This window comes from Schistocerca nitens, chromosome 9, assembly GCF_023898315.1.
Source record: "Schistocerca nitens isolate TAMUIC-IGC-003100 chromosome 9, iqSchNite1.1, whole genome shotgun sequence".
Lineage (NCBI taxonomy): Eukaryota > Metazoa > Arthropoda > Insecta > Orthoptera > Acrididae > Schistocerca > Schistocerca nitens.
In genome coordinates, this window is record NC_064622.1 from 449,220,423 (window position 1) to 449,236,735 (window position 16,313).

General features: G+C 36.9%; 1 protein-coding gene across 2 annotated transcripts in view; it reads right to left on the reverse strand.

Moving 5' to 3' along the window:
- Positions 1–857: 857 nt before the first annotated feature.
- Positions 858–16,313, reverse strand: part of LOC126202954 (cholesterol transporter ABCA5-like) — a 329,252-nt gene continuing 313,796 nt past the window's right edge. For both annotated transcript variants that reach the window (XM_049937074.1, XM_049937072.1), the window contains one exon: positions 858–4,350. In XM_049937074.1, coding sequence (XP_049793031.1) covers positions 4,250–4,350 — 101 coding nt within the window. In that variant the 3' untranslated portion in view covers positions 858–4,249. The remainder of the gene's footprint in view (positions 4,351–16,313) is intronic.

Sequence of the window (16,313 nt, forward strand, 5' to 3'; positions counted from 1 at the left end):
TTCCCTCGAGTGAAAAGTTTAAATTTTTATTTTCAGTTTATGTGACAAACTCTTATTTTTTCATCACTTTTTTCAGAGTGATTATCACATCCACAAGAAAACCTAAATCGGGCAAGGTAGAAAAATATTTTTACCATTCGCTAAGTGTACAAGTTAGGTGGGTCGACAACATATTCCTGTCATGTGACGCACATGCCGTCACCAGTGTCGTATAGAATATATCAGATGTTTTCCTGTGGAGGAATTGGTTGAACTATGACCTTGCGATCAAATGTTTATGGTTCCCATTGGAGAGGCACGTCCTTTCGTCTACTAATCACACGGTTTTGCGGTGCGGTCGCAAAACACAGACACTAAACTTCTTAAGTGAACAGAGACGTCAATAAACGAACTGACAGATCATAAACTTTGCGAAAATAAAGAAAGTAAAATTTTCAGTCGAGGCAAGACTTGAACCTAGGACCTCTCGTTCCGCAGCTACTCACGCTAACCACGGGACCACGGCGCCCCTTGTGCTACAACGTCCTTGATGTTGCATATGTTGCGCATGGACTACTCAGTTTGTATATTTTACTAATTTTTTTCATAGTTCCACACAACTTCTTCCTGTTTTCTCGATTGATTTGTGTCCAGTTTTTCAAGGCCTATCCACTGTGTCAACTTATAACTAAATTTGAGGGGGGTGCGATGGGGAGGTTCCCTTGTAAGTGCTGTACGTGAAACAATAGACGCAGCCCTGTGATAATTTTCCTGGAAAGCTACTCTTATCCAAAGGCCAATGCTCATCGACTTTCACTTGAGAACTGGTGTAATGGGATTCAGGTACTTAATTTTGTAAGTTATTGAATACAGAACTATTTGTCTCCCAACAAGTCATTATTTGGTAACAGTTTACAGAGTAATCTCAATATATTCTAAGTAAATAACATGCATAATTTCACTTTACGTTGTGCTTAACTTTCACAGTTAGGATGTCTATTGAAAATGACTGATCTTGGCAGTGAGATTGTCCAAACAATGTGACACACTAACTGCACAACAGCAATAAAAAAATAATTTATGTACATTTAATGAAAATTATGCTTTGACAAAAAATCTTCATATGACATTCTAAACATTCTGTCCATTCTCTATGAATTTTTCACTTTACAATTTACACTGTTTATTAAATAACAAATATCATTAAATTTGAAATGCAGTCTTGTCTATTATAAACAGATTTCACCCTTAGCATAAATGTTGCTATAATTTTATTATTTTTCCCCTACAGAAGAAGAATATGTCTGTTGTTGACACTATGGCTATCATATATTAAAACAAGCAGCTGAAAATGACACTTGCACCAGACCAGCTGGCTTATTATAATATAAAACTAAAACATGAATAATTTCAAAATATTATTTCCACAAAATCTACTGAATACTGAATAGCAATATTTTAAGACTGAAATAAAGCGATAATTTGCAAGAAATTGCCTAGCTTGAGCTCTGCTGTTCCTTTTCACTATTTTATAACTTTTTAGAAATATTCTACATATGAAATGGCTTAATAATTGAGTGTCTAAATTGCTAGCATTTAGTTGGTCTGCTCTTAAATAAAACTTGCAATAAAACTTTCAAAATAAAATTAACAAATTCTCTAGATTTTATCATAAATCTTTCTTTGTTTTCTTCACACAAATTTCCAAGAGATAGTAATGTGTGAATGATCAAAAGATGAATAAATAAATAAAATCTTAGATTTATCTGCCTCCTTCTAATGTAGTTATTCTTGGAGGAATACTAAAGTTTTGCTGATTTAATCCATCAAAATGCCACAAAACAGAACAAGACATTTCACGAAGCAAGATATTTCTAATTCAATGGCCAAGTCACTCCCAGCTTAAACACATTTACAAAAGCCACACTACTATGTTGTAATTCTTTAAGAGACAGCATTCACGTAGATATCTAATTTGAGAGAAACTGAACATAAATTATTTTAATGTATAATACCAACAAGAATTTTGATACCATGTACATCAATTATGTACATTTTAAAATTCAAATTATGAATTCAAAAACTTATAATTTTATATCAGACTTCACAGTAGTTTATAAAAAAATGTGCTTTAAAGAACTGTCCCTCACTAAAATCAAAATATATAACAGATTTATTAAAACCACTATATTCGTATTGTGTAAATTTTTATAAAAAGTATGCAATTGACAAACAGCTTTTAAAGTCGTTGTTTCCTGATTATAATAAATCATTTAAACAAAAGCAAGCAAGCTGAAGGCTATGGTTACAAATGAAGCATAAATGGGGGTGGCTGGCTGGCAGACTGAGTGGAGAGTACTTACACGGTAAAACAAAATATTGTGAATGATCTATGATTTCTTCAGATAATATTCACAAACTAATAACAATAACAATAGTAAAGGAGAAAATGCATAAATTTGTATCAATTAAATTTCAGTCACAATTTAAGAGTGTACTTTTGTCACAGACTCTTTCACATTATAAGTGGAATTTAAACTTAAAATGTAGAAATAATAAGATGAGAGAAGAGCACAAGGTGTAACAGCTGAGTTGTAATTAAGTTATTACTGTTATGTTTATTTTTATTTATTCATAGCTGCAGTGCCTACTTCGTTTCCGATTGTTCAGAATTCACGGAACAAAACTTGAATCTATTTCCTTTTGTATTTTCCCTATATTTTTGAAAGAAAATGCATTTCCTTGAGGACAGAATTAAAACCCATGCTAAACAATTCAAAGGAATACTTTTTTCTGCTGTGCCTGTATATTTTGGGGAACATTACTTTTTATATGAAATGCTGAGCTGCAACAACCTAACTGTAAGATATGCATATTTCTTAAAAATAAATAAGTAAATAATAGCAAACTAAGATTCCTTTCATGAAAAATTCATTTTTATTACAGTGTGTTTACCAGTATAGTGAAATATGGTGGATGAAAATGGTAAACCCTGCTTCATTATTTGTCATAGCCCATTTGCAAACACTTATTTAAAGCAGATAAAATGTGTTTCAAAATCACAGCCAAATGAAATGTATGATTATAATTGTAGCTCTCTTAAAGATTAAAAACAATCTCCTTCTATATGGAACCCTATTCGTTGTGATGCTCACAAAGTACTTTTGGCAATGTTTTTAATCCATATGCCACTGACTTGTTCCATTACTTAAAATTACAAAATCCAATTGCCATTAATGTATTGCATGCTAATAAAATTAAAAATACTGATTCTCCGCAAAATCACAAATACAGTCTCATTTCAGTTTTAAGAAAATTACTTACAACAAAACAAGGGCAAATGTTTCTTGTGCCTTGCTGTACATTAAATAATGACAACTACATTACATTTTCTACAAGAAATACTAATGCTTTTTCATTCTTCTTTTAAGAGAATTTACGGCATTCACTTGGCCCTCTTGACAAATTTTTAGCACAAAGATGCTGAAAATTAAAATAATTTAAACAAATGTGCAACTCATACTCAGTTTTTAAACAAACAATGAAAGTGTTGATATATCTTTGGAAACAAGTTTTTTATGTCCATAGCAAGCAATTTCCTTGTTACTCAAACTGCTATAAACACAATACACATATTTTCTCTTCCTGAAAATGACAACAACATAAAGTTAATGTTTGTTCAGATAACCTATTTAATTCCAGCTGCATCAATTTAGCAACACAATTAGGTATAAGTTCTTAGCTCCAGTATCATAAATTTGACAAAAACACTGTCTCATAAATGATAACAACATAACATCACATCACATAACACACGACATGACTCCCTCAGGCACATAGTCATAATTTTTGCACTGAGAGTCCAGATCTTAGAGCCTCCATAAGAAATTCTCCTTCATACCTTTTTTATAGCAACATTTTGTATTCAGTTTCATCACCTTTCAAATCAGATTGTGGCACCAACACTTTAATAAAACAATGTCAAAAATATGTAGAACTGTCAATACAAATCTGACAATGAATTGTAAGGGGGACTCAGACTTCACATGCATATTGAAAAACAGCCTTCATCTTGTTGGATAGTGTAAATGATTCAATGGATTTTGTTTTAGTTTCAACTTATTGTTTTTTTATTTTTTATTTTTTTACACTACCTAAAACGTTTTTGTTGTACTTCATAAATATTTACAGCCCTAAAATATGATAACGAACTATTTGTCTTTTTTACACACGATGAAAGTAAGTCATCAACAAAAAATCTGGAGTTGCCTCAGTCACCATTCACTTCATCGTAGTGACCAAACTTCAGAAAAACTTGTTCCAGCGTTGTCTGGCTGAAGCTGTATTCTTCTATATCAAGCTCCTGCTTCGCTATAGAACCAAAGAAAATATTTAGTTTTTTTTTATGGAAGATTGTAAACTACCAATTAATTACACATAATTATAAATTTCAAAATATATCCTGTACAAGTATATGAATTAAATTAGTGACTATATTTGAAGTTCAGATCATAAACATCAGTAAAGAGTGACAGAATTTTCACCTGTTTCTGCTAGTCTCTGCCCTTTGATTAAAACAACAGTATCAGTTCAAATAGGATGAATAACATTAAAATAACAAGCTATACACAAAAAGAGCAACGTAATATCACATTATACCTGTTGTACATATACTCAGGTTGGGTTGTATGACCTCAACATGTATTACTTATGACCACGGTGGACAGAAACAAGGCTGAAGGGTGTGCTACTACATATGGTTCCACCTCCATTACGAGAGCTGGGACATAATGCATGAACCAAAGCATGAATTCAAATGTCTGCATGTGTTTGAGTCAGTTGTGATAAGTTATTTATTCTTTATTAATAAGGAAAATATGATGAGAAAGATGAAAGGTACATCAGTGGGGTACTGTAACTTCAGCAATCCTGCTGATCGTTGAAGATAAGTTTTTGTTTCTGCTAATACATCTCACTTAGTGAAACTTGCCAAGAACTGTTTCTTGGACAAAGTATTCATGTTTGAGACTGCATATTGAAATTGTTGAATCACTCACAAAGAAGTGATTTTAAAGTGGTATTGAAATTATAGGACAATCATTCATTTGTGACAGGCAAACAAAAGAGCAAAACTGCTGCAAAGCTATACCCTCATTCAAACACAAAAGCTTTGCTTTGGTAACCCCACTGGATGTGCAAACAGAAGATACAAATGTATTGATATATGGAAGGTGACACATCTGGTGAGGTCACCTGTGGTGGTAACAGTACAGATATCGCAGACCTATCACATGCACCACTGTAATAGGAAAACATAAGGCCACTGATGTTGGACCATCATGCAGTTGCTGTTATCTACCTTCACCTATACAAGTGAACTGATGTTGCATAGTGTTTCATCTTATGAGGACATCATACTGTGAAGCCTTAATGGAAATTTGCTTAATGTCATATGTACAATACATGTGCATAGTGAATTAGCTGAGCTTTGGCTTACATAAATTTCAGTAAGAACTATCACATATTAATTTCTTCTTTGGCTTATGTTAATTTCTCACTTGGCTCCTCCTACTTTCAACCAAAACTATTATTTTTTGTGGACTAGTAGACAATTTTAATCTGTTGTTACAGAAGTTTATTTGTGTTGAGTACATGTCTTTTGGCCATAAAATGAGGGTTACAACAACGGAAAAGAAAGTTTCCTAATTAAATGCTGGAAATCTATTACAGATTTTTGTATAAAGTCAATAAGAGGTTGGTATTTTTAAACTTACTAAACCCTACACATCACAAAAGCTGGAAGACAGGTTTCGAACTGAGCCTGGCAAAAGATTACTCATCTTCTGGAGAGATCACACTAATACTGTGTACCACCATCTTTAGCCTTGATAATGGCCTTAATTCAGTGAGGAGAGTCCACAAGTTTCGTCAGGTATGTTATATCCATGTGAAGCCACATTTCAGATCCAGTAGAGCTACCAAATTGTGTTTCACCTGCAGCTCCAAACAGTCCCAGATACTTTCTTTGAGATAAGTATCAGGTGATTTAGCACAGACCAGACAAGGCATAACAGAGCACTTGACTGTGCATCAGACCAGGAACATATCTACATGACTTTTGTAGTCTTGGAAGGTGGCAGTGTCCACACCATGCCTATTGTGAGCATGAGAAGAATGGGCAACATTTTAATACTGAGAATGTTGAAATAAACATATAGGTCCATGTTCACAGTAAACTGAATTGAGGGACCAAGTCATGGATTGAATAGCATCCTCAAACATCAGAGAACCACTGGAGGCTTGAACTATGCTCTCCACACACCGGTAGATACATGCCTCACTGACTCGTTAGTGCAAGCAAAGAGGCAAAACTGTCTCCCTCTGGACAAACAGGCCTCCAGTCAGCTACTACCTTGTTTCTGTGCAATTGAGACACATGGCCTTTTGCAAGCTGCCCACCTCCATATGTCCATTGCATGTAATGGCCGTGGCAATGGTTCACATGGAAACTGGTTTAACTGGACCTACATTAACTGACTGCAACAATTACTGCTGGGATTGAAACCAATTTTCAATGACAATCCATGTGACACCTGTCTCCATTTCTTTTTATGATGATCTTTTTATGATGACTTTAATTATGCAGCATTACATAGCTGAAAGTGGCATACCACTCATTCTGGATACATTGGAGAACCTGCATAGATGAATCAACAAACTGGACAAGTTTGAACAGTGTATGCTAATGAGCATGTCCAAGCATGATATCTCCTGTTGTTTGTTTAGGGTGTGAAATGTCATTCTTATTAGCAGCTTTACAATTACCCATGAGATGAAGAGAGTTAAAATATTTTACCAACCAGAGAAGCCACAGGGAAGTAAGTAAGGAAAGGCGGCTGGCTGATCAGGAATATACACCAAGACAAAAAAATTGCAAATCATGAATGAATTATCCAAATTGAACAGAAAGGTGTGTAACAAAGATGATGTAACTTACCAAACGAAAGCGTTGGTATGTTGTTAGAAACACAAAGACACACACAAAATTCAAGCTTTTGCAACCCACGGATGCTTCATCAGGAAAGAGGGAAGGAGAGGGAAAGACGAAAGGATGTGGGTTTTAAGGGAGAGGGTAAGGAGTCATTCCAATGCCGGGAGCGGAAAGACTTACCTTAGGGGGAAAAAAAAGACAGGTATACACTCGCACAGACACACATATCCATCCGATCGTGTACAGACACAAGCAGACATATGTAAAGGCAAAGAGTTTGGGCAGAGATGTCAGTCGAGGCAGAAGTACAGAGGCAAAGATGTTGTTGAATGACAGGTGAGGTATGAGTGGCGGCAACTTGAAATTAGTGGAAGTTGAGGCCTAGTGGGTAACAGCAAGAGAGGATATATTGAAGAGCAAGTTCCCATATCCGGAGTTCTGATAGGTTGGTGTTAGTGGGAAGTATCCAGATGACCCGGACGGTGTAACACTGTGCCAAGATGTGCTGGCCGTTCACCAAGGCATGTTTAGCCACAGGGTGATCCTCATTACCAACAAACACTGTCTGCCTGTGTCCATTCATGTGAATGAACAGTTTGTTGCTGGTTATTCCCACATAGAAAGCTTCACAGTGTAGGCAGGTCAGTTGGTAAATCACATGGGTGCTTTCACACGTGGCTCTGCCTTTGATCGTGTACACTTTCCGGGTTACAGGACTGGAGTAGGTGGTGGGGGTTGGAGGGTGCATGGGACAGGCTTTACACTGGGGGTGGTTACAAGGGTAGGAGCCAGAGGGTAGGGAAGGTGGTTTGGGAATTTCATAGGGATGAACCAAGAGGTTACGAAGGTTAGGTGGACGGCGGAAAGACACTCTTGGTGGAGTGGGGAGGATTTCATGAAGGATGGATCTCATTTCAGGGCAGGATTTGAGGAAGTTGTATCCCTGCTGGAGAGCCACATTCAGAGTTTGATCCAGCCCCGGAAAGTATCCTGTCACAAGTGGGGCACTTTTGGGGTTCTTCTGTGGGAGGTTCTGGGTTTGAGGGGATGAGGAAGTGGCTCTGGTTATTTGCTTCTGTACCCTCCCGACCTGATGTTCAGTTTGAAGCAAGATCCATCACTGAAACCAATTCTACTCTGACAGCCATTGAGGTTCCCACCTAAATACATGTCTGGATATTCACCGGACAGCTGTGTGATATCAGTCTGATGGTTGCCCACCACAAAGCCCAACAACAAGAAGTGGCAGGCAGGAGTGGCATTTCATTTCATAGCTGGACTCAATTGGTTGTCATCTGTGGCACCCTTACTGCATAGTGGTGTGTCAATGATATTATATGCCTTATTTTGCTCCTCTTCATGGCAAGCTATCCTGGGCTTCCATTTCAGAAATGGAACCCCCACACACAGCAAGAGTTTCTACTGCTTGTCTTCATGCTTGTCAAATTCTATCTGGGCAGCAAGGTTGCCACATCTCTCTTCAAACGAAAACATTTGGAGCATTATGGATGGGGAGCTACAACCAGCTTGAGATTTTGATGATCTAACATGTCTATTGGACAGAATCTGGCATAACACCTAACGGGAAGACTATCAGTCATTTCCAAGCTGAATAACTGCTTGCATTACAGACACACATTATTAAGTTACTCAACTTATGATGCTTGCTCTCCTAAAACAAAATCCACAACATGTACATCATATCCACTAATTTCTATCCCATTTGGATAATTCTTTCATAGTGCATCTTTTTCTTTTTCTTATAATGTAGTATTTGGATGAGCCAACCATTCCTACACACACTAAAATCCCTTGCTTGATAGCTTAAGGGTACTGGTTTGTGAACAGCAGTGAAACCTTGAAAAAATTGTCAGTTTTTTAAACTGTATAACTCAAAGAATATGATTTGTAAGCCCATATAATGCTTACCCCCTTTTAAGACAATTTTTGGGAACATTTTTGTATATGAACAACAGCTTTTGCTTTCACACTTTTTTAATTGTATTTTTTTGTTGCAAGTGACTAAACCATGCTAATTATTTATGTACATCATAGGTAAACATTACTCAAAATAGAAACAAAGTAGAAGGTATATTTTTTCCTGTTCTTCACACTATTATCTTTAAAGCAGACTATTGAAAAGATGGTGCTGTCATAACGAGTGGCACAAAAAAATTTTAAGTAGAATTATCAAAACTTTTGTAAATGAATTCAGGGTTTTTCTACAAAAAAGCTTTTTATTTTTAAAGTTAAGTCACAAGAGTAATCTACTTTTTAGTAACGAATGTTTTAAGGCAGTATACGAGGTGTGGCTAGAAAAAAACCGGACTAGTACTGGCGAAACAATGAAACGAATGCAATAAGGCTGAAAGTCGCGTGGCCTGTCACGTGACTCTCGCTCCACCTACTGCTCGAGTTTCATCTGCCTCCTGCACTCAGTCTGCCCGTGGCGTCTGTTTTAAGTAGTTGACGTTTTGTCTGTGCGTCGGAAAATGTTGAGTGTACAGAAAGAACAGCATGTTAACATCAAATTTTGTTTCAAACTAGGAAAATCTGCAAGTGAAACGTTTGTAATGTTACAACAAGTGTACGGCGATGATTGTTTATCGCGAACACAAGTGTTTGAGTGGTTTAAACGATTTAAAGATGGCCGCGAAGACACCAGTGATGACACTCGCACTGGCAGACCACTGTCAGCAAAAACTGATGCAAACATTGAAAAAATCGGTAAACTTGTTCGACAAGATCGCCGTTTAACAATCAGAGCAGTGTCTCAGTTAACAGGAGTTGACAAGGAAAGTGTTAGGCAGATTCTTCATGAAAGTTTCAACATGAACAAAGTGTGTTCAAAAATGGTTCCAAAGTGTCTCACAATTGAACAGAAGGAACGCCGAAGAATGATTTGTTCTGACATCCTGGAAAACATTGAAAGTGATCCCACCTTCTTACAAAATGTTATTACTTGCGATGAATCGTGGTTTTTTACTTACGATCCAGAAACTAAACGCCAATCGATGCATTGGAAAACTCCTGGTCCTCCACGACAATAAAAAGCACGAATGTCAAAATCGAAATTCAAGGCAATGATGATTGTTTTTTTTTGACATCAAAGGGATTGTGCACATTGATTGGGTACCAGAGGGACAAACAGTGAATCAGCATTACTACGTTAGCGTCCTGGCTACCCTACGTGAGCGAGTACGGAGAAAACGGAACGATTTGTGGAGAAAAAAGTCATGGATCCTTCACCAAGACAATGCCCCAGCTCACAGTGCGTTGTCAGTGAAGACGTTTTTGGCAAAACACAACATTCCCATCTTAGATCATCCACCCTACTCACCTGATTTGGCCCCCTGTGACTTTTTTCTTTTCCCTAAAGTCAAGTCAGCTTTGAAAGGAACTAGATTTGAGACTGTTGAAGCAGTAAAAGAAAAAGCGACAGAAGTAATGTATGGACTTACCGAAAATGATCTGCAGCATTGCTATGAACAGTGGAAAATTCGTATGGAGTGGTGTAGAGACCGAGGAGGAGAGTACATTGAAGGAGATAACATGAAATTGTAAATAAAAGTTTTTTCCAGCATCATTCCGGTTTTTTTCTAGCCGCACCTCGTACAATATTTCAGGAAAGTCAAGTTGAAGTTAAAACTTGCTTTTTCTATTAAACTTGCATGGTGTGCATCATTTATGTTGGCGGCCGAGTTTAGGTTCGTTCTGCGCATCTGACGTCAAAAAATACAGTCAGCCAATGAACAGAGAACGACATTGCTAGATCTCGACTGCAGAGCAGAGCACAGACGAGTGTCTTCAGTTTTAGAAACGTTCAGTCATAAATAAAGTAATAGAACAAAAGCAATGTCTTGATAGCAGACTTTGTTTTTTGAAAGTTTGGAAAAACCATTCTTTATACCAATTGCTTCATTTTCTATTAATTAATTAAACCAAACAAGCAATAAGACTATTAATTCAGGCGATAGCAAGGAAAGGTGTTTGTATCAATTTCACGAACCGCTTTTTCGTAATAAAGAACAGCGGTAATTGTTTATTTCCTATTGTACTTCGACGAAGTGCGAGTAATTCATAGGCATACCAACAGTGTTTGTCAGAATTTTGCGTGACTTGTTAGAGTCCTTATGGAGAGAAGTTGCATGACAAGCTGCGCTAGCGCAACGGTTAAGGCGTTGGGTTAGAAAGGTAAAGAGTTCAAACCTTGTGCGATGCTAAATATTTTCTTTATTTAAAAACAATATCGAAGTGTCTTACTTCATGAATTTTATTCGTTTGAATGCAATTTTTTGAAATTTCTAGTGCTTTATCTCTTCATTAACCCTTTCGCTGCTGCAGTCACGTGCTCCCCACATTCCGCGCTGTGCGCGATTTTGTCATCACTGCACTGCTCGCCTGTGCAGACACATGGTGTTCCCACTGCTTTGACACACTTATCATTCGATTTCACAAAAACTATTTTGCCCAAAAATTAGATTTTTACACATCTTCTTGACTGATACCTTCCCCCCATAAATGACTTAATTTTGTTTCGATGTTCAACCCAGTTATTGTGCAGCATTAAATGTAGTAAACCATTGCATGAAATTTTGAAGAGTTTGCAGAGGTAAAAGTCCATAGCGTATACTTTCCGTATGGTCAATTTTAGTTGCCACAATGTTGAGAATGAGATGTGGACAAGGTACCTAAATTTCATATAAAATTTACTGTATAACAATATCTCATTTAATTTAAGTGCCACATAGGTGTCGTATGTAATATTGAGAAATATTCCGTCTTTCGCGGCTGTAATAAAAGTTTTATTTACACCGGGCGCGTTTGGCTTTATTTTAAAGCACTTCAATCAGTCAAAGGAAGTGGGGGGAAGGTATCAGTCAAGAAGATGTGTAAAAATCTAATTTTTGGACCAAATAGTTTTTGTGGAATCGAATGATAAGTGCGTCAAAGCAGTCGGAAACACCACGTGTCAGCACAGGCGAGCAGTGCAGTGACAAAAATCGCGCACAGCGCGGAATGCGGGGAGCATGTCTCTGTAGCAGCGAAAGGGTTAATGCGGCCGTGGTGGCTTTACTTCATAAACTGCGCACTCCCCCCTAAACGGAAGCTTGCGAACTATACTATACTATAGAGCTGCTTCTCTTGGCGCGTGCGTCGTGTGCAACTGGCAACGCAGCAATCTCCCGCGTCTGGGCAGGCATGCAAGAGCCGCCAAGATAAAAGAATTCAACTATAATGCATCCCAAGCCCATATTCATCTTGCTTCCTGTGTTGTCCTTCATTTCTTCATACTCATTCTTCTTATTCTTGCTTCTCTGGTGGCTTCCAACTCTGATTTTTCTGCTTCGAAGTCTTTTTCGGTCAATGGCTATTAGAGCTCTATGCACTCCCATCAGTTCCATAATATTAAGCCTTGACACTGCACCATTATTGAAACATAGAACAGCATCTAGCACACCTATTTTCAAAATATTTAGTCCTACTGGAACTGTTTTTGGTATCTGTCCTATGTACAATTGTTGAAACTTTCATTTGGATTTTGAATCCTACCATGTAAACATTTCTGTAATAATCTGGCCATAATATCCCTATATATAGGTTTCATAACTTCCATTATAGTGAATGGCAAAGAATGTTTATGGTTGTAATTCTCATCTTGAGTTAAAGAGTCACACCATGGTAGCCACACCATGAATCATTGCCAGGTAAGCATAGAGTGCATGACATGGGTTCTTATCTGTGGAGGATTTATGAAAGAAGGTAGCCCATACTGCCTTTTTCATTCCCTCGAGGTCATTTTTATTTTGTCTCATCGCTTGTCCTTAATACTGCAACCTGTCTATTTTTTCACCTGTAAGCCAACCACATCCACTAATTTCTTTCGCTTCAAATTCCTCTTCAAGTTCCTCAATCTTCTCCCTAACCTTTTGTGGACACGTCCAACACAATCCACTTTTTTCCGTTTTTGTGTCAGCATAAGGTTTGGATTCACGAACTTCTTTGTACCCATTTGATTCTCCTTCTCCTAGATAAGATGTATATATCACACCACATTTCTCCACTGACTTGTGAAATATCTTCGCAACACCTTCAGATTCCATCACTCCACAATAACCACTAAAATTAATCAAACATTTATGATTTTCAATTCCACTAGTACAGCCATACCAGTACTTGGCAATGCATTCTACATCAATGACTTTACCATTCTCCAAGAAGGTAGCTGTCACTAAATCATTTAGGGACCTATGGCCTCTTTGTTGTGAGGATGCATCCAGGGCTGCAGACATATGTGTATTGCTGTCATTCATGTTTACACTTTCCTCGAACAGCATTTTTCATACTATCATTTGCTACTTCTTCTAAAGTCTGTAGAATAATTTTATTGTACCCGTCAAACCTTTTAGTGGGTGGTAAGTCGATAAGAGCAAAGAAAATTTGTGCACTTCTGTGCCCTTTGCCTATACATCTCACAGCATAAGCATGTTTAATATTTGTGTTATACTCTCTCCGTTTAGTTACAGCACAAGAATAACGACATTCATTTATATCACAAAAATTGCAAACAATTCTTAATTTTGATATTCAACCTCTTCTAGAACGTATATCCTCAACTACCTTCAGACCACTATTGCCACATTCCTTACACTGCAGAGCTTTATTTACCAGTTCAGATAGAGCATAGAGTTCAACAATAACAACCTGAATCAATAGTGTCTATTATCAGCATTAATACTGTCAAGCCCATTGTCCAAATACTTCAGTTTTAGCTTTGAAGCACTTTGACAATTCAAGTGTTGTATCATGTTGTATTTCAGTATTAGCAGAGTTAATCCATTTGGTGAACCAATTTCCAAAAAATTTACATTGTTTAACACCAAACTTCTTAATTCTTCCCATTACTTTGAAGTGGAATAAGAAACTCACACACACACAATTACTTCAATGTAAACAAAATATCTGCACCAAAACAACAGCAAATAATGACTAAACTCACTGTATAAACAAGAGATAAGCTACCGTAAAGCTTCTGCAGATTACCCAACTTAAGGGACTAAAAAGTCATAAAAATGAAACAAATAAGAGCAAAAGTTTATTTTTAACAGGGCTGAATGTGTGCCATGGGGATGTCGTGGTGTGTGCAGCCACTTTTAAATTCCTCTAATTTTGGTACTTTCTGAGGCCCATTTTTCTGGAAGTAAACTTTTTCTCATTTAGAAAACTACAGAGAATTATTTACAACAAAAATTTAAAAAATCAATTTTTTGACAGTTATTTATGTACAAGTCCTCCAAATTGAGTACAGGCCTGCTAATAAACCAGCTTATATCCTTTTTATCATTTATATAAAAGACATTGACTTATAATATGGCAAATTGTAATCAGTGCAACATGGGGCTGTGTCCTACTTGAACATGTGTTAAGCAGATTACATCACTTCTACATGGCTGGAGTGAGGCATGCCACAGCCTTATAGTTCCTTTTATTGATCACAGCTTGTTATCCATCAATGGAGCCACTCTTCCTCCACAAAGGCACATGACAGACTTTCTCAGCAATGACATCATGGCATGCAGTGGGATAGGACAGCAGATTACATCCAGAATGGTACACGCCTCCTTGGCTGTGGTATAAGCTAATTCATTCCCATGAAGCCCCATGTGCCATGTGTAATGGAGCTGATCAGTGCACCTATTTTTGTCACAAACTGGAGAATATGGAACTTCCTTTAAATTAATGAAACGATCCAATGGAATCAAAATCTTAACTTTGTATTTATTGTAATTCTGATAATGTAAGTTAATCTTATATTTTTATAAACAGAAATTTTATAAATTTCACATTCAATTAGGATTTATTTTCAGAAAACATAATTATTTTTCATATCCAATGTAATTCAAAATTGTGATCATATTTGAAAATATGAATGTCATTTTATAATTTATTCTGAAAAATAATTTGACAGTAATTTTTTACAAGAACTAATTGTGTATTAATATCTTTGAATGTAAAGTATCAGTACTTCGTCATACTTTGTGAGATCACTTGGCTGAGACTGTTTGTATTATCTTTGTTCTTCTTTGAGTCAGTCATTATGAAGTTGTTGTCAAATCATATTGTCATAGCGACATGAATAAGTCACTGCCTGTTGAAGTAATGAGTTGATTGTAGCAGAATGGAGAGTGATTTATAACCTTACATTGACATCTGAAATGAAGAAACTAAAGGAAATTATGAAGAAAATGCTGAATATTCAAACGTCAAGCAGAAAACCCAACCGTACCACCTAGATATTGTTTCCTGTTAGTCACGTTTCCAATGAGCTATGTTATCAGCAAGGAGCTACAATAATCAAATGAGCAGATTATTTTAATTACTATATCAAACTTCCTTCTTGCTCATAATAGCTGCACTGCAGTTGAGATGGTATTCCTAGTAAAATGCTTGGCAATAACTGATGATTTTTAGAAGGAATAGAGGTTCAAATAGCTCTGATCACTATGGGACCTAACATCTAAGGTCATCAGTCCCCTAGAACTTCTAATTAACCTATAGACATCACACACTTCCATGCACGAGGCAGGATTTGAACCTGCAACCGTAGCAGTCGTGCAGTTCCGGACTGAAGTGCCTAGAACCGCTCGGCCACCACGGCCGGCAAGGAATAGAGGTTCATAATACCTTGTTCTCAGCTGAATAATACGTCCTTTTGTTGTACTTGATACTGGAGAATGGCATCTAGTATGTTGTGGATGGTTTTATCTGCTAAGTGAGTCAGAATTGATCAGAAATTTCAAACCATGATCTTGTTTCATCTGATCCAAAGTTTTATGAATCACAGAGTGTTCAGTATCAAATACAGTAAACACACTAGGCAGGCAGTTTCTGAAGAGACAGGTGGAAGAAATGGTAAATCAGCCAATAATGTCCTCCACTTGGATCCATCAGTATGGTGCTCACTTAAAATGCTAAAAATACATTCTCAAAACTACAGTCTGAAGTGAACAGTTTTCACACTCTGTCAAGTCTAAAATTATCCTACGCTTCCGTAACAACCAGTGTTTTGCTATGCACCAATCCTTCCTCTTTATCATAGATATTCCTAGATCCTCTAATTCTGCTTTGTCCATACACTGAACAGTTTCATCCCTGATGAACAGTTGCTGTACAGTCGTTCAGGGGTTCCATGGATGCTAATAGTGTAGGGAATGGTACATTCTTTCTGCCATTCTGTCATATGTCTATGACTGTCTGGTGCCAGTTCTGTACCACCTGCAGCACTCAAAAGCAACCAGTATGATCTTTTCCCTTGGTGGTTAATATTTTGTCTAAAGAATTT